Below are 18,197 nucleotides of genomic sequence, written 5' to 3'. Positions count from 1 at the left end.
CTGGAAAAGGGATGTTGCTCATTTGAGGAAGCGGGGCTGGAAGTCATGCTCCCCACGCCTCCTCCTCATCCCAAATCTCAGATGTTAATCCAGTTTTGGTGATCCTGACCCTCCACCAGCTCTGTGGCACCTGTTCCAGCCACGGGATTTTCAGTCCTTCTAAAACAAGTGGTGGGTTTTTGCCAACACCCCGAACAGCAATACTGGAAGTGTTTGATAACACGTGGCCCTCTCCCAAAAATATGGGGAAAAAAGGGAAATGATCAAAAATAAATGCATAAAACTTGCAGGACAGTCTCCTGTCAGTGAGCAGTACACACATGGACTGACAGTGAGTGTTAATTTGAGCCACATCCCCGTTAAGCTCCCAAAAGCCAAGTCCTAAAAGCCTTTCTGTGAGGATAGAGGCCTGCTCACACGGATCCAACCCCCAACAGCTCGTGCTGACCACCCCCAGCTTAGTTCTGGTGATTTCCAGGCAAGTGAGAAACAGAGGGAGAAGAGCTGAGTTAGTTGGGAGAAGTCACCCAGGAGAGGCAGACGGACAATGGACAGAGGCTGCTGGAAATGCTCACCAGAGCTGATCAACTCGGTCAGTGTCCCTGCAGGGAGGGAGAGAGAGCTCAGGGAACAGGCAGAGGGAGCAAACACCAGCAACCAAGGAAGCTGGAAGGTTTTACCCTGCTCAAGGCCTTACACTGTGGGGTTCAACTCATTCCCACTCCCAGGGGAGGGGTGTGAATGTTTACTATGGAGATACTCATGGTGTTGGTCTCACCAACAGCTGGGTCACTGCACATGTGGAAGCTGAAGGAGTAAAGATCCAACAGAGAGATTTGAGCCAGACCTGAAAACCTGAGTCCATTTTAACTCCTCGTGGGGCTGGGGGTGATCTGTGTGTATCCAGGCTCTGGGAGCTGTTCCAAGCCCAGCCCTGGGGATACAAATTTGCACAAAGACAGTGGGCATGGTAAAAAAAAATAAATTCAGATTCTCTTGCTTCTTCCCTGGGTTTGGTTAACTTTACAAGACTAAATGGAGCAAAATATAAACCAGACACAAACCCAAAACGATGTTCATAACTCTTTGCAACTTCAAAAAGCAGCAGAGCATCAAAATGTGGTAACTGAGATTTATTTAAATGACAGTTCCTGTAATAGTTTTTGCATGTTCAGAAACCAGGAATAGGAATTTATTTGAAACGGAACTGGAAACTGGAGATTCTGTGGCTTTAACTCGAGCATATTGAGCCAAGTGGTCTCTGCCTCCTGCTCTTCATCAAGCCCCTGCTGCTGCCTGAGCTGCTGCAGCCTCTGTGGCAATAGGTCTGGCAAAGAATAATCCAGAAAACCTTGATCTAACACAGGTGTTCTGTTCAGATTCTGTAGGAGCAAGTTAATGAAAAGGGGAGAATGGTTAGAGAAGGAAAGGAGCAGGTTCACAACCAGCAGTGGGAAGAAGATGCTATTCCTGTATTTCATGTAACTCATATACTGAATTTCTGAATGCTAGCAGGACAAAGCTCTGTTTTATATAAATCTAAACTGCCTCTAAATCCAGTTTGAGGAAAGAAAGGTGGGATCTGTTTGGGCTGGAGTGGAGCCAACACCAAATGTGGCTTTTAACTATCTCCCTGCATGAACTGAACGGAGCAGCAGGAACTGCTCTGCTCCCTCGGCAGCTCCAACAGCCATCCCTGAGACAGGAGCTGTGTCCCAGGAAAGCCCCGTGGTGTGCAGGGAACGGGAGCAGTGTCCCAGCTCCCCCCTCCCAGTTACCTGCAGTGGTGTTTCCGACTGGCGAGCCAGAAGGCGCTGTCGCAGCCGTAGCAGTGCGCGGCCAGGTGATCCGGGAGCCACCGCGTCACCTGTGGGGACGGCCACCGGCATCAGGGACAGGGCAGTGCCAGCACTCCTCACCTGAGCCCCCTCCCCAGCTCCCAGAGGTTGTGCAGCAGAGGGCTCATAGGCACAGGTACTGGTATGTCAAGTGTCAGACCAGTGGAACACAAGGAAGAGACTTCCCAAGAAGTGGCACACGACCAAAGGCTGGAGGATAATTTGAATTAGGATTATCCCAGAGTGAGCAATTTACAGGGATTTAGTCTGTACCTCTGTATCCTGTTTATCCACCTGTTCCCAGCTGGCTTCAGAGAAAATCTCTGTGCTGCAGCGAGACAAGCAGTTCTGATCCAGATTGCTTTCCGAGTCAGGAATAGACGTCTGTTGGCAAACAAACACAGCTGAACGGAACCCCCCAGATCCCTGTTCCACACAAATAAAACCCAGAAACCCCAACAGGGCAGGGCTGGACCCTCTGGTGATGAGATGATGCGAGGCAGAGTGGATTTAGAATCCAGTTTCTGCTGCAAAGCTCTGGGTGATTAACCAAAACCTGCTCCCTGTGGCTCCAATTCCAGGGTCCTTATTCCTTTCCAAGGGTGTTTCACTTTCAAAACTATAATTAGTAATACAGATATCCTTTTGTTGGCAAAGATTTGGGAAAACACAAGCCAAATTGCATATGGGAAACTCAGAATTAGAGCCATGTATATTCTATATATAGGTTTTGGGGAATAATGCTTCCTTAATATAGTCTATCCAGGTAGAGGTGGATTTTAACTCAATTAGAACTCAGCCAGCCCTTAAAATATATCAAAATAGCAAGAAATCTTGAGTTCATGTATTTTTGTGCCTGAGGAATGGCAGTCCTGGAGTTCCACACAAAAACCTGCAACTCCCAAGAGGCACAAGGTAGAGATCAGGTCCTTAAAACCAGGGAATTTTCTGGAGGCACTGCCAGCCCTACACTGCAGCTTCCGAAGGCCCTTAAAAAAATGGGAGCAGAATCCATTAAGCCAAAGCACCCAATTTCTCCAAGGAATTCAAGCTTTTAGCAGTGACACTGAGCCCAATGAGCACCTTGTGCTGCATCTCCAATGGGAAGAGCCAAGAAGGCTCCAAGGATTTTTCACAACAAACGTACCTGGGACTATCCAGCACCTCTGCCACTTCTAAACAGTGAATTCAACAAACAGAAGTTGGGAACCTCCTATAAATATTTTTTTTTCCCAATTTTGCAGGCATATAAACCATGTAGGAAAAGGAATTTCTGATGGGTGTTGCAACAGCCTCAGAAATTACAGGCAAGTGCTCAAACCCACAGGAAAGCACAATTCTCTACAAAAGTCTCTACTTTTACAACTTTAAACACTTCCAAATAAAATCACAAATGGTTTAAAAGCTCCCTTAGAATTCTTAATTTGTTGAGAGAAAAAGCCTTGTTGAAATACAGCTGCCACAAAAGCTCAGGTAATTTGTTCCAGTTAATTTAGAATTCCAGAAATTTTTTCCAGTCAGTGAGCCTGGAGCACCTGAAAAGGATGGGGTGACCCTGATGGGTTTGAGCTCCCAGAGCTGCCACTGCAGCTGGAACCTGCAGAGAACTAAGGGATCATCCTATGCTGCTGTCCCAAAAATGGCACAGGAAAATATCTTTGCCCTACATGAAGACAGCAGTAAACCAAGAGTTTGGTTGGTTTTACTGAGGTTTGGTAAACCAGGGGTTTGGTTGGTTTTACTGAGGCCAGGGAAGGTGTTTAGGTATGGCCAGGCAAGTGTGAGCTGCTGTGCAACACCCATCCCAAAATAAACCTTTCTGCTCAAACTGAAGTCCAGTGACAGTATCAATCATCAATATCTGCCAGTATCAGGTAGTCAGGCAGTGTTTGCCCTCCTCAGGATGACCTGGAGAGGTCTGCAAGAGCCCAAAAGTCACGCCCTGAGCCGTGAGGCAGGAGCTGAGGGCAGGGTGAGCTCAGCTCGGCCCGGTGACGCTCACTCACCACTTCGTCGCCGTAGTCGCCGTTGAGCCGCAGGGAGCTGTTGAGGAGCTGGCTCTCCAGGCGGCTCTTCAGCTCCTGCACCTGCTTCTTGAGGGTCTCCACCTCCTGCTGATGGCCCGTCTCGATCTGGCGCAGGCGCTGCTGGATGACGTCGCTGTAGACGGGCATCCCGTCGTCGTCCAGGTGGCTGCGGGCCGGCTGGTCCGGGCTGCCGGCCGGCTGCTTCCCAAGCTGGCTGAACATCCATTTCTGGTGCAAGTTCCTCAGGTGGAGCTGGGCAGAGCTGCAGCTGGCCATGGACATCTGCCGGCTCAGCGAGGCCTTGATCCGCCCATCCTCGCCGTTGACGCAGTGTCCGTTGGTGGCGGGGAATTTCGGGGCCGTGAATCCCGCGGGTTTCTCTGCCAGTTTGTTCTCCGGCTCCAGCTCCCCGTTACACACCACCTCATCTTTGCGGTCTGCTAGAGGCAAGGCACAAGGGGAAGGCATCGGGAGGTGTGTGGCGTTGCTACTAGAAGTCCTATGCATTCTTGATCCCAGTTTTTGGAGCTCTATCATGCACTCCCCCTCCGGCCTGTTCTCCAGAGTTCGGGACAGCTCGTCAGCGCTGTTGTCGAAGGGGTGAGGTCTGTGGCACGGAGCCCTGGGCGTGAGCTCGGGCTTTGCTTCAGTCTCCGTTAAGGTCTCTGTGGAGCTCTCGATGTTGGATGTCCTCAGCTCTGGCAGGGCTGTCAGAGGGAAGGCCAGGCCGGCCTGGGCCGTGCCGTACGGGCTCTCCACTTCTTCGCCTTTCCCAACGTCTTCTTCCTCCGCGTTGTTTGGAGCATCTCTGTTTCCGGAGCCCTCGGCAGGAACAGCCTGCACTCCTCTTCCCAGAGGTGCCTTCTGGAGAGCGCTGCTGGGGTCGCTGTGCTCGTCCTGTTGTCCTTTGAGCTCCGAAGCACCGCGTGAGGCCGGGTGTGGGGTGGGTGTGGGATTGTTCGTTACGATACCTGTATCCGCCTCGGCCTTTTCTCCACACAGATTGTCAGCTCTCTTCTCCTTATCCAGGCCAACCTCATCCCCTTTCCCTGCTGCCTCCAGGCCACCCCTCAAGTGCTCCTCCAGCCCAACATCATCTTTAGTGGCCTCCTGCAGAATGTTCTCCATCTGTCCCTCTGCCACCCCGGCTGCCACAGAGAGCTCTGCCCCCACGGGGGCCCTGCCCTGCCTGCCCAGCCCGTCCCCCTCAAAGGGGTCGTCCCCAGGGGGGCCCAGGCTGCTGAGCTCCAGGGAGCGGCGGTGCTCCTGCCACTTCTCGTTGAGGCTGGGGTCGCTGCTCCGGCGGTTGGTTGTAGGCACGCTGCTGTCACAGGCTGTCGTCAGATTGTCGAAGGATCTTGTCTTTGGTAACCTGCAGAGGCACAAACAATCCCACTCCCAAGTCAGAGGATGTTTTCATAAACATTGAGCTACTGTGATTTAAAACCAGCCCCTTGATTAGGACAGTAACAATCTGCCAGCTAAAGGACTTGTGGGAAGTATTATCCAGGAGCACATTCCGACCATCTGCAGTGCAGAGCTGCTTCAGTACTTCCTTTGTTTGCCATCAGGAAAATACGTTCAACCAGACTTCAAACATTCCCAGATTAATCCCTTTACCAGCAAGCCCCAATGCTTACAGCCCAGTCACACCTCCTAATTAACATGTGCTCATTGTACAAAAAGCAAAGAAATGGTTATGCAACACTGAAAAGGAACTCAAATTCAAGATAACCAATGAAAGCTAATATCCCACAAGGATAGAAGGAATTTTCTGTGGCTATGAGACACCCAGACCTTAACTTTATTTGCCCAGCTTCTCTCTGCCACGCTGTCAGCCCTGAAATGTGACAGCTTCCAAACCCACCCCGCAGACAGGCTGTGCTTGGGCAGCTCAGTCCCACAGTCCCACCAATACACCCGGGAGAAATCCTGCCCTCCCACCCAAGCATTCTCCTTCCATATCCCCCGATATTCTCTGTTGATCTTACTTCACAGGACGGGATTTCTGGGCTCTAGGCTCACCTGCCCAGAGGCTGCTCTTCGGGGCTAGAGCCTGGCACAGGGTACGGGGCACAGGTGTCGTCGGCGGGCGTGGAGGGGGAGGAGCAGGGCAGGTAAACAGCGCTCCAGAGCATCAAGTTCCGCACATGGCACACGGGATACAGCACCTGGCAGGGGAGCACACGGGAAGGGTCAGCTGCTGGCTCCCAGCAGAAGTTCAGCTTTGAGGGTGGCCGTTCACTGGGCAGGTCTCAGCTGGGACATGTCCAGCCCACACCAAGGGCCGGTGACAGCATTTCATCAGCCACACTCGGGGCTAGAGTGACCTTTTCTGTCAGAGGCAGAACAATGCTGGCCTTCAGCCCCTCCTGAATGAACTCCTGCAGTGAGCTCTCTGTGAATCTACACCTTCATAACTCATGGAATCCAGTGGCTCGTTGTGAGTGCTGAGGTTCCCTTGGGTGTTGTGTTACCCCGTGCCAGAGGGAGCTGCACTCATCCATGGACCCCAATCCACCAGAGCCCACCCTGGCTCGAGCAGAGGCACTCACGGGTACATACTGAGTACATGCAGAAGTTCTTTGAAGAGACAGCTTGCTCTTAAAAGGGATTCCTTCATTGTGGAATGTCATTTCTGTTTTACTTTAAAAACACCTGGGCTCGCTCTAGCAATTCCACTCTTTTCCAAGCAACTTTCCCATGGAAAAGCAGGCAATGGCAGAGGAACAGTCTGCTCCACCAGACAGGCACTGCCCAGGCTCCCCAGGGAATGGTCACAGCCTCGAGGCTACCAGAGCTTCAGGAGCGTTTGGGTACCACTGTCAGGCACAGAGTGTCTGTGTTTGGAGTGTCTGTGCAGGGCCAGGGGTTGGACTGGATGATCCCTGTGGGTCCCTTGGACTGGATGATCCCTGTGGGTCCCTTCCTAAATGAGGATATTTGGTGATTGTCTGAACACCCTGCTCCCCTGGCACTGAGCAGGGCAAGGGCTGAGGGGTGGCTGCTGCTCTTAACTCGTGCTGTGTAAGAGATGTGGCTGCACCAGAGGCATCTTTTAAAGCCTGAAATAAAACCACAAGCAGATGAACCCAAGACAGGAAATTACCCAAACTCTCACGTGCAGAAGGAGTGTCCTTGTGAGTATTTCCTGAGAACAGGGGCCAAGTGGGATAGAGCACAAAAGGGCAGCCCAAGGACAGACCTGTCCACACAGCCACTGTGAGAGCCCTCTCTATGCTTTCCCGGCATTTTCAGGGAAATTTAGATCCATCCATAGCTTTAAGATCCCCCTAGGCTGTGTCTGCTCTGCGTCACATACTCTTCTCACAAGTGTCAGGTGGGAAGGCTCCAAGGGCTCGTTGCAGTGACAGCCCAGAGCCAGGGCACAAACAGCCAAGAAGGGCTCAGGGAGTAGAAAATCCATTTTTTTACAACCACTGCGGGCACAAAACTCCTTCCTACTTAGCCAGGGTTTAAATTTGCTCTAAGAAACAACTGCAAGCCACATCTGTCATATGCTCAGCCACTGCACAGTCCTTACAGTTCAGTTTATGACATCTGATACTTCCATAAATAAAAAGGGTTTAAATATTTATACAAGGCCATGCAATCCTAACCATGATGTCATTTGATGTTTGCTCTCTTGCCTGTGCTCTGCACTCCTGAATCCCTCACATGACCTTGTATCAAACACACAACTGAGCCCACTCCTAGAACCTTCAGGGAGCTCCTACCATGGAGGAGCCAAACTAAAAACCTGAAGGTATCAAGAGAAACAAAGATACACTAAATAATATGAGCCACTTTCTCTGTTTAGATTTAAGATGAATTTAAACACAGTGTCTAGGTTTGCAGGCAATTTTGTGTCACTCCTCTGACACAGCTAGTTCTCCAGAGAGGTCTATTTATCAAACACTGAAATGTTTTCTGTTACAAAAAAATAAAATATTTAGTCCCAGAAAGCACATTTCCAGCACAGAGAAATTTCTGAGGCAGCATTTGACATTCCTCAAATATCAGCAAAATTAACCCAACACTTCAAACATCAGCCTGAGCTGGGTGTTTTAAGGTGAATGTCAGGGAGAGCTGAGCTGGTCTGGAATCACCTTTCTGTCCATGGTGACAGTTCAGAGAACCACACAAGGGTTTGGGCTGGAAGGGACCCCAAAGCTCATCCAGTGCCACCCCTGCCATGGGCAGAGACACCTTCCACTATCCCAGGTTGCTCCAAGCCCCGTCCAACCTGGCCTTGGACACCTCCAGGGATGGGGCAGCCACCACCTCAGCTGTGGTTGAACCCCAGGTCACCATGTCCCACTGCTGGGGTGTTTCTCAAGGGACCCCCCTTTTGGGGGATGCTGTTTAGGGGAGACCCCAGGACTCTCCCACAGGAAGGGGTTGGGATACATACAGATTCCGATTGGGAGGAGTAGAGCAGGTTTTTGAAGGCTTTGTTTGCTGCCCGCAGCAAAGACCAGACGGAGCAGGTCCGTTCCTGAGTGTGTTTCTCTCCTCTCTCTTTCGCATTGTTGCACAGGAATGTTCCAAAGAGGCAGGAGTAGGTGTGCTGCACCAACTTCACCTGCACAGAGCCACACACACACACACAGTGTCAGCTGGCACAAGGGATCAGCCTCACCCTCCCTGCCCAGGGCCAAACCCCTCGCCAGGGCTGCCACACCAATCCACAACATTTTTCGCATATTTCCTTACAAACCAATTGCAAAGGAATGCAAGGGGAGCGGAATCTTCTAAAATCATAATGGAAGAAATTCAGGAAAAATGTAACATAGAAAGACAAAATATTTGTTCCTAATCAAGTCATGTTGATACAAACTCATTGCCCTGCAGGCCAGGCAAAGCAGAATCATCATTCCTCTGCTACAAAACATTCATGCAGCACAGAAATGCTGCTCGTTAATCACTCCGTGCTGTGGGCCCAGCCTAACAAATGCCAGCTTAACTTTAGGCATATCAATGACTTCCTTGGGATTATTCAGATGTTTAAATGAAGACAAGTACTTCACTACTGTGATAAATTAGGGGTTCACTCTACAAAGGCCAGCACATCACGGGTATGTTCTCTCCCAGCCCATGGAGATAAGCAGTGTGCTGTGAAGCCAGTTACTACCTGTTGTATCTCATTTCACAACTGAGCTACTCGGGGACTGTACATGGACTCAGTTACATGGCTGAGCTGGCAAGTGGTAATTCCAGCCAGCCACAATCACAGGAATGTGCCTTAAATCTCTTAGTGGATCAGACACTTCATAAAAACTTCTGCTCTTCAGATTACTGGTCCTGCAGCCCATGACTGCCACTTCCCCAGAGATCTGAGAACTGACTTGGACCATCTTGGGTGAATTCCTAATAGGAATGCTGTCTGCTTCCAAAGAAGGTAAGCACAGCTCCTATACCCTACACATTTTCAGCAAAGAAACTGAAAAAAAAATGAATGGAGCAGGTTGTTTTTAGAGGAGGAGTATCCAAGTCAAAACAAGATCAAAGCAGGAGGGAGTTTGCATTGGCTGTGGGAAGGATTTTTTTCAGGCTGTGTGGATGTTTTTACACCTCTTAGGTGAGACTATTCAGTTCACATCATTTATGTCTTTCAAAGTCTAAAACAAGTCCTTGAGGGTCCTGCTTTTAAGAGTGAACAGACCCCGTGGGTTACACAAGTGCTTCTGTCCACTGCGTCCTGGCAGCTTTCCTGTTCCCTTCATCAGGTGAGAGCATACATAGAATATACTCATATATATATATACATATATATAAAATAATGGAATGGTTTGGGTGGGAAGGGACTTTAAAGCCCATCTCAACCCACCCCTGCCATGGGCAGGGACACCTTCCACTATCCCAGGTTGTTCCAACCCCCATCCAACCTGGCCTTGGACACAGAATGTCACAGAAAGATGGGAAAATCCCCACCCTGGGCTTTCCAGCAGTGTTTAACAGCAGTCTATAAAGCAGCAATCTCTCAACTCACAAGGAATGCTTCGTTAAACTCGAAGGAGCAGGGGAACTGCCTCTGGAGCTGATGGACACAGTCCAGCCACTGCAGAAACACTGGGCAGCGCTCATTGAGGTCATCTGAATTCTCCCCGTGGCCGCAGCGATCTGCAAACTTGTGGCCAAAATCCAGCCACTCCGTCTCCACTAGTACCTGGAAACCCTGCAGGAAGGAGAGGACAGATGAAGAATTCCTGTTTTTCTTTGGTTCAGTTTTCTGAGATGGTCTGAGACTTGTGGGAATGGCTGTGTCCTCTCTCCTATTTCCCCTCAGCACTGGGCTCATTACTTCTCTTTACTGCTTTCCCTAATGCCTCTGTGCTCTGCAATGAAATTAGGACAGATATGGAATCCCAAACGACATGAACGGGAAAGGGAATCAGTGACTGGCAGGGAGCATCCTGATATGAGCCCTATCTCACCCAGGCAGTGACAAGTAGGAACTTCATCTTGCCAAAGCTTCTGGATCATGGTGTCCAATAGCTGGACAAGTCATATGAAAACTTTCCTTGAAAATGATGGTCAGATCCATCTGTCAGGAAAGAAAATCATCCATCCACAACAGGACATCCAAGCTCAGGGAGAGCAGGTGCTTGTCTGTGTGTACACCAGTCACAAAGTTGATTAAAGGTTCACTTGAGTGATTTTTCATGAAAAGGGCAAAGAACAGTCCCAAACAGTGCCTGGGTGAGCAGCTGAATGTCACACTGTCTCTCGCAGGACCTGAAATCCATCACGGGGCAGGAAGGTTTTGGTTCTTAGTGGAAAGAAAAATTGTAGAGAATGTTTATTGAGTCAAAGGCTGTGATTAGAGCCAAAATAATGGCTGTGATTAAAGCCAAAATAATGGCTGGCAGCTGAAAAGCTTTAAATCTGACAGTGCTGAAAATTCATTTTCCTCAATGTTTCTGATCCTGGTACAGACAGCTACAGTTTATGGTTTGCTCTGGGTGACAGGGAAGCCCCAGGGTGTGCACAGCACAACTCTGCTCTCCAAGCAGGAAGGACAGCACCCTTTGGAGGACCAGGAGCAGATCCTGTGCCCAGGCCAGAGCAGCAGGTTTTGCCTGATGGATGCCAGCTTCTAGAATCCACGTGGAAAAGGATCCAGGAAGTTTTCACACTTCCATACAAAAGGCAGTTCCAGCCTCTGGTCCTTGTGTGTGTGAGGCTTTAAGCAGCAGCTCACAGCAGCGTTCAGACACAGAGTTCTGTTCTGGACAACAAAGGCATCTTGCCTGTGGGCTGGCAGATGGAGCCCAGCCAGCACACATCCCACGGTGCTGAGGTGATGGAAGGGGGAAAAATGAGGAGAAATGTAAGTGACAGAGAGCAATGAAAATGTGAAACTGGAAAACCATGCAGTCGGGAAATCCAGCAAAGAGGAAGGCTGAGAAGCTGCAGGGGTGCAGCAGAAGCTGCAATTGCAGCACTTTGTACTCCATATTCCTAAACTTAATCCAGGGAAGCACAGACCGTGACCGTGCAGCTGCAGCAGAGGGAATGTGAGCTACTCCTGAGTTACAGAGGCACCTACACCTGTGTGTAACTGCAGACTGTGGGTGATAAACTCCTGCCAGCTTCAGTGCCTTTGCCAGCGGAGAAACCTGAAATCATTCACAGACAGGCTCACTCCAAAGACCCCAACCACTCCCAGCTGCTTTACCCACCTCCGTGGTCCTGTAGTAGGGGTCCAGCAGGAGCTTGGCCAGGGCCACGATCTGGGGGGTGCGGTCCCAGCCGTCGGAGCAGTGAACCAGCACCGGCCGCTGGTCCCGGTCCACGGCGTGCACCACGAGCAGCGCGGATTTCAGGAGCACTGACAGGTGCTGCAGCCACTTGGTGCTCTCCAGAGCTGACAGCCAACTAGAGGGAAACCAGGCAAGACAGTTTTTGCTCTTTTAAAATGCTTTCAGGTTTGGATGTCTGAGTTTATCATGGCAAAGCTCCTGTTTTAATAAGCTGTGAGTGTCACCCTGGAGTATTTTTCAGTTGTGTCTTGTTAGCGCTTTCCAAGAGGTGGAAGCAGCAAAGCCATGTAGCCAACCCAAGGAACTGCCATTCTCTGGGATGAGCTGAAGGTTTGGATGTACTTTGAAACCATGGAAGGCTTTAGCAGCAAATGCAGGGAAGTGGGAGGGAAAACAGGACTGGGGTAACTACAGCAAGGACCCAAGCTCAGAAGCTCCCCAGGTGATGGGCTGTTACAGGGTAGTTACCCCACACCACTGGATGGGTATGAAATATTATGAAATATCCTGAAATGACACTATAAAGGAGTGAAGTACATGGAACACCACCAGAATTTTCCAAATGAGAGCCAACGGTGAGGATTAAAGAGCTGGGAATAGCAGATCAGTCTAAGTGCTCAGAAGCCCACCAGAAGAAACAACATTCTGGTATCAATATTCAAGGTTACGCTCTAATTTCAGAACTAATCTTCTAGGTTCACTTCAATCAGAATAAACCAATGACTTCCACAAAAATGGAAAAACATAGCTTAGCATTATTACCAAGGGAAAATCCACTGAATTTCAATTTCCAGATCATCAGCAGAAGAATGTGGCTGCAGAAACATGGAACCAAAGGCCCAAACCCCCAAACTTCCACTTACTTTCCTGGGTCTGGCATTTGTGTGCAGAGCAGACGCAGCGACTGGAAGCTCTTGCGGATGGAATGGATGTTTGCCATCCCCATGAACACTACTTCACAGTTTGGGTAATATTCTGCAGGGAAAGAGCAAGAGGGAAGAAAGTAACAACTGCCTTGCTAAAAGGAGATTTTTCATAAAAACAAACCCCTGTTGCTGTGGGCAGATGAAATAATTTGTTTACAAAGATTCCCTAAGTCCTCAGAGCTCACTGGGTATTCCAGACATGATTCCACAGCCCAGCAAAACAGGAAGCATTTAGCAAAGTCCTGCTGTATTTATTTCAAATGTTTCACTTCAGGTTACAAAAAGCAGAGTGCAAACCTATGGGAATAGGGATATTGCTGTGCTCCAGGTGCCAGAATGTTTGTAAAAAGACTGAGATGTAAAAGGACAATAGATGTGAAACACAAGTAATAGTTAAGTGGTAATTTAAGGATGTAAGTTATACAGATTACAGATTCCTTTTCCTAAGCATTCAAAAAGGCCAAAAGGTTGCTCCATCCACTGCTTTCTTCTGAGGGGAATTGTATGAGGAGGGATCACACATATGAGAAATCCTGGGAGCTCAGGAAAGCAGAAGATACATGGAATTACTTTGGATGTGCTCAAGCAACACTGGAGGCCTGGGAAGACCTAAAGAGGGCCAGAAAATACCCATTGAGTAGCTTTTCCTGGATTTAGTCTTCCCTCTGCTGTGATGCTTCAGTCTGCACAAGAATGAGCACACAAAACGACCATTTCTACTGGAGAAAAATAATCCGGATTCACAATCTGGGATACTGAGTGCTTGCACAAGAAAATTCAGGAGTCTCTGATGTTTTGTATCGTTCCATTTCCCAACTCTTTATCAGCCCAACAAATGCTGGGCCAAACACAACGAGAGACTGTAACTCCAGGAGCAGCCTCAGACAGTATCAGACAACTTCAGAGTTGTTTGTATTTTTACTGTATTATATCTAAAATAAAGCACAGCATAAATGAGCTGGTTTTATACAGAGAATGAAGCAAACCTGGCAACACCTGCAGAAAACTTGGCAGCAAAAAGCAGTACAGGTTTCATTGAAGGTGACAAGCTGCTTGAAAACCTTCTCCACAGAATTAAAGAACCAATATACAGGAAGAAAATCAAACTTCCTGTATACTCTGCTTTTGTGTTTTGAAATTTTATTCTCTGATGAAGAATGAATTAGCAGTTTTGAGGCAAATGGAAACTTCCTTTTTTTTTACTGGTGGTTACAAATCAAAATGCAGCTACTGCAGCAAAGATCAAAACAAAAATAAATGGTCAAAAGAGCTTTCGTTATCTTATCTCCAGTTTTTCTGTCTGGGATTTTTTTCCAGTTTCTCCACCCATGGAATTTTAACAGGCTGCATTCATACCCAACAGTGACCATAAATAATACCTTGTTTATAAAACCACCAATTCACAAGTGCCAAAGAACACAGAAAGTGGTGTTGCAACTGTATTACACATGCAAGGTGAGGCAGGATTGCAGCTGCTATGATATAAATACTGAAAAATGCTTCAGCTTTAGGAAAATTGCTGAGAAGTTGTATTTTGCACAACCATTCTAGAGTGTTTTTCTCCTCTGCAGTCAGTGGGTTTTACAAGTTCAGGGGTTTTAGACATGAGCACACCGGACACCTTTGTCTCTCTCTAGTTTATACATCTGACTCAGCAAGGGAAAGCTCTTCAGCAGATTCCACAGGGTTCAGCATTTGCTGAGCACTGTTGCCAGCTGGGTTAATGGCCAGAGAACAGACTAATTAACAGCTAAACCTGCCCTTTGAAGGGCTGGGTGCGGGCTGCCATGATCCAGAACGTTCAGACCGATGAGCAGTGTACAGGCAGTACTGAAGGGTGTCAGGGCAATTATATCTGAGCAAATCCCTTTGACTGATTTACTGGAAAATCGAGGAGGAATGTTGCTCACCTGGGCACTCACAGCCACCCCCCTTGGCTCTGTTGGCCACGGCTGCTGCGTAAGATCGCGCGTCCAGGATCAAAAGCTTCTGCGGCTGGATTGCCAAACTCTCTGCTCCTGAGGCATTGGAGATGGAGGAGTCTGGGGAGGAGGAAATGGGTGAAGAGCTCAGAGGATCCTTCTGACATTGGTTACAGCATGATTCACTCAGTCCCACAATGAGAACTGGGACTAAATACAACAGATTCAATCTGTTACAGCACCGGAGATTTCACTTGTACATAAAGCTCTGCCCTCTACAGAAAAGCAATGGTGACAGCCTTACCGAATTCCACATCAGAGAGGTCCCCTCCGTTGGAGAAATCTCTGGAACAATTCCCATTCATTAACTTGTTACTGTTGGACCTGGAGTCTGAGGCACAGGCTTTGGCTACGGACTGGACCAGGTGCTCATCGTCGGCGTTCCTCCAGCCCCACCAGCTCACCTCGGGCTGGCCGCAGCGGGAGATCACTGCCCCATTGCTCTGGTGCCTGCAAACAGGGGGAATACAGAGTTTACAGTCAGGATAAAGAGCACAGAAGGCACAAAAATTACAGTGGTGTGCTCCAGAAGCTTCACTCCCACCAGGAACCATCGTTCAGCAGTTATCCCCAAGCTGGGTTTCAGCTTCCCTTCAGAATGATGGCTGTGACTGCAGTCACTGACAGGTGAAAGTCAAAGCAAGGTCAGGAAGAGAAAGCAAAGCATCTTCTTGCTCAATATTGTGGCCTGTTAGCCAGTGAAAGCTGGGGAGTGTTTTGGAACAGCAGGTGAGGCATGAGAGAGGAATTCAACATGGATGAGGGAAAACTGAAAACACCCTAACCTGGACATGGCTCTCATCTCCCAGGAGGTGACATTCAAAAAGAATTTTATTTTACATGTCTAGGGAATCAGTAGTTATTTCCTTAAATCTGACCTGGCTTCTTGTACTACACATAAAGAACAGATCTGGAATAATTAAAACTTATTGAACCATTGCAAACACACTCAAAAAGATTTGAGGAGTCTTCCCTATAATCTGTTACAAAAAGAGGACTGAAATGTATTATCACAGTAATTCCACTCACTGCCTTTGTGCTGGCACATCCCCCTGCTGCCACCAGCTCTGTGACTCCCCAGTGACCGAAGTGTTTGCAGCTGGCAGAACAACCTTTTCCCTGACCTTGCCCAGCAGCACCCTGAATTCAGGGAGCTCAGCCCTGGAGGAAGGAGGTCCAGCTGCAGGTGGAGAGGCCAGAGCAGCACAGACAGAACTTCTGGAGCATCTCAAAATGTTTAATCCCTGCCTCATGTCCCAGCTGAAATATCGCAGCACTCATCCACACTGCTCTTCACTATTTAAGTCAAAGAACCATAGAACAGTTTGGGTTACGAGGGATCTCGAAGCTCATCTCATTCCACCGTTCCTGCCATGGGCAGGGACACCTCCCACTGTCCCAGGCTGCTCCAAGCCCCAATGTCCAGCCTGGCCTTGGGCACTGCCAGGGATCCAGGGGCAGCCCCAGCTGCTCTGGGCACCCTGTGCCAGGGCCTGCCCACCCTCCCAGGGAACAATTCCTTCCCAATATCCCATCCAGCCCTGCCCTCTGGCACTGGGAAGCCATTCCCTGTGTCCTGTCCCTCCATGCCTTGTCCCCAGTCCCTCTCCAGCTCTCCTGGAGCCCCTTTAGGCCCTGCAAGGGGCTCTGAGCTCTCCCTGGAGCCTTCTCCTCTCCAGGTGAGCACCCCCAGCTCTCCCAGCCTGGCTCCAGAGCAGAGGGGCTCCAGCCCTTGGAGCAGCTCCGTGGCCTCCTCTGGACTCCTCCAGCAGCTCCAGGTCCTTCCTGTGCTGGGCCCCAGGGCTGGGGCAGCTCTGCAGGTGGGGTCTCACCTGAGCAGGGCAGGAGGGCAGAATTCCCCCCTCCCCTGCTGCCCACACTGTTGGATGAGCCCAGCACCCAGGTGGATTTCTGGGAATAGCAGCTTTTCAAGCACAGGTGCCTCCAGGCAATGCTGTCCTCACCCAGGAATCCCACCTGAACCCTGCATTTCCAAAGCATGCACATGCCAATTACAGTTCCTGTACGTTATGATGCAGGAAAAGATTTTAGAACCTTCCTGCAAACAAACCACCCACCTGAGCTTCAGGGCATCCAGGAGCTGTTCAACTCCCTCTAATCAGGGAACCCAGAGTGCTGAGGGTCAGCTTAACCTTTAAGCAAATCTTAACAGTCTCAGCCCTGAACAGGAAGCCAGCCTACCCAAAGCAGCCAATGTTGACTTTTTGGCTCTGAGCACTCTGATGGATGTTTCTGGAGGTGTGACAGGCTGGTTTGTGCTGTGCTGTCAGAGCTGTCACCCCCGGGTGCTGCGCGGCACCTCCTCCGCAGCGTCCCCGCGGGCACCGCGTGGGCGCCGCCGCCTCCTGCTCCTCATCCAACAGCAACACGGGGACGTGGCTCCATGGTGCAGAGCCTTCAAGTGATCAAACAGGCTGGGATACGCAGTTTGAAGTATTTTTCATAGCTCTTTTATAATTGTTTCATATAAAAAGCCTTCAGTTAGAGGAAGCACTGACACGCTGCGTTAAGCGAGGCGAAGGAAAAGCGATGCGAAGCCACAGCTCTTACACCAGGTGCCAGCCGACTGCAGGCACAGGGAAATGGATTTCTGCTGGAATTAATAGCCTTCCACAAACAGCTCTACCCATAGCAAATTAGTTCAGGAAAAAATACATGCCAATCACTGAAAGGCCACCTAGTTCCCCGCTACGCTTGCACAAATAAAAGAAAATAAAACATCATTATACGTGTAAGAAATCTATTTTGAACAGAGCAGCTCATTTATTTTTCCATATGTTCTCCCAGATTTCATGACTACCTGCTGCAGGATAATTTTCATAGGTTCATAAAGAGTTATATTTTCATCTCCAGGTCCTTGCCTTGCATTGTACCACAAATAATGAAGACTCATTAGGCCAGGAGATGAGCTCGTTGGTGGCTGTGCAGCCCCACCAGTGCCCTGCACAAATCTGCCACGTTCAGAGGTACCAGAAATCAGCACGCAATTCTATTTAGGGGCATACTGGAGGGCTGAGGAATCCCACTCATTCCAACTGGACTGGCCACAGGGATAAAGAACAGCCAGTGAGATGCTGAGGTCCCCAGGGACAGAGCTGGGATAAGAGGGCATCACTCAGAGCTCAGGAACAAAACAAACCAAAATGATTCAAAAAACTTAAAGCAAAACCTCCATGGAAAATTCCCTAGAGACAAAAAAACTTGTATCCCCCTGAAGAAACCAAGAGTAAATCAGCATTAGGTAACTCTAAAGCCCTTTACAAGCTGTTGTAGAGCTGCAGGATGCACGTACACCTCTGCACAGGCTTCATCCTCCCCGTGTTCAAACCACCTCGGAGTACAATAAATCCCCCAAGTAACCACAGAGCAGAGAGGACTAAGGAAGGGTGAATTGCTCCCTGTACTGCATTTCTGAACTACCAGCACCTGTAATGGAAACCCCACGGCTGCAGTTCAGGGATGTAACTCAGAAGCAGGAACAGAATTTCCGTGTGCCACAGGATCCCTGTGCCTGGATGGGTGCTCACCCTCAGCAGTGCAAGGCTAAAGGACACTTCCACACAGAGAACTTCCAGGGAAGCTCTCATGATGCTGTTTCCACAAGGTAGGAAGGGCTCTCTATTGTCCTCCCAAAAAA

General features: G+C 49.3%; 1 protein-coding gene across 9 annotated transcripts in view; it reads right to left on the bottom strand.

The window, feature by feature from the left end:
* MTMR3 (myotubularin related protein 3) overlaps nt 1-18,197 on the bottom strand; it is a 74,669-nt gene that overhangs the window by 3,841 nt on the left and 52,631 nt on the right. For 3 of the 9 annotated variants that reach the window (XM_048322515.1, XM_048322517.1, XM_048322516.1), the window contains 12 exons: nt 14,784-14,989; nt 14,468-14,599; nt 12,495-12,606; nt 11,551-11,746; nt 9,858-10,043; nt 8,280-8,450; nt 5,891-6,036; nt 3,845-5,237; nt 2,112-2,222; nt 1,779-1,867; nt 848-934; nt 576-602 (listed from right to left, as the gene is read on the bottom strand). In XM_048322515.1, the coding sequence (XP_048178472.1) occupies nt 576-602; nt 848-934; nt 1,779-1,867; nt 2,112-2,222; nt 3,845-5,237; nt 5,891-6,036; nt 8,280-8,450; nt 9,858-10,043; nt 11,551-11,746; nt 12,495-12,606; nt 14,468-14,599; nt 14,784-14,989 (2,856 nt within the window). Of the gene's footprint in view, nt 1-575; nt 603-847; nt 935-1,118; nt 1,383-1,778; nt 1,868-2,111; nt 2,223-3,844; nt 5,238-5,890; nt 6,037-8,279; nt 8,451-9,857; nt 10,044-11,550; nt 11,747-12,494; nt 12,607-14,467; nt 14,600-14,783; nt 14,990-18,197 lie in introns of those variants that run through there. The other 6 variants (XM_048322513.1, XM_048322514.1, XM_048322521.1 and 3 more) reach the window with 6 other exon arrangements.

This window comes from Corvus hawaiiensis, chromosome 18, assembly GCF_020740725.1.
Source record: "Corvus hawaiiensis isolate bCorHaw1 chromosome 18, bCorHaw1.pri.cur, whole genome shotgun sequence".
NCBI lineage: Eukaryota > Metazoa > Chordata > Aves > Passeriformes > Corvidae > Corvus > Corvus hawaiiensis.
The sequence above is the reverse complement of the archived record's forward strand: the minus strand, read 5'-3'. Positions and strand labels throughout refer to the sequence as shown.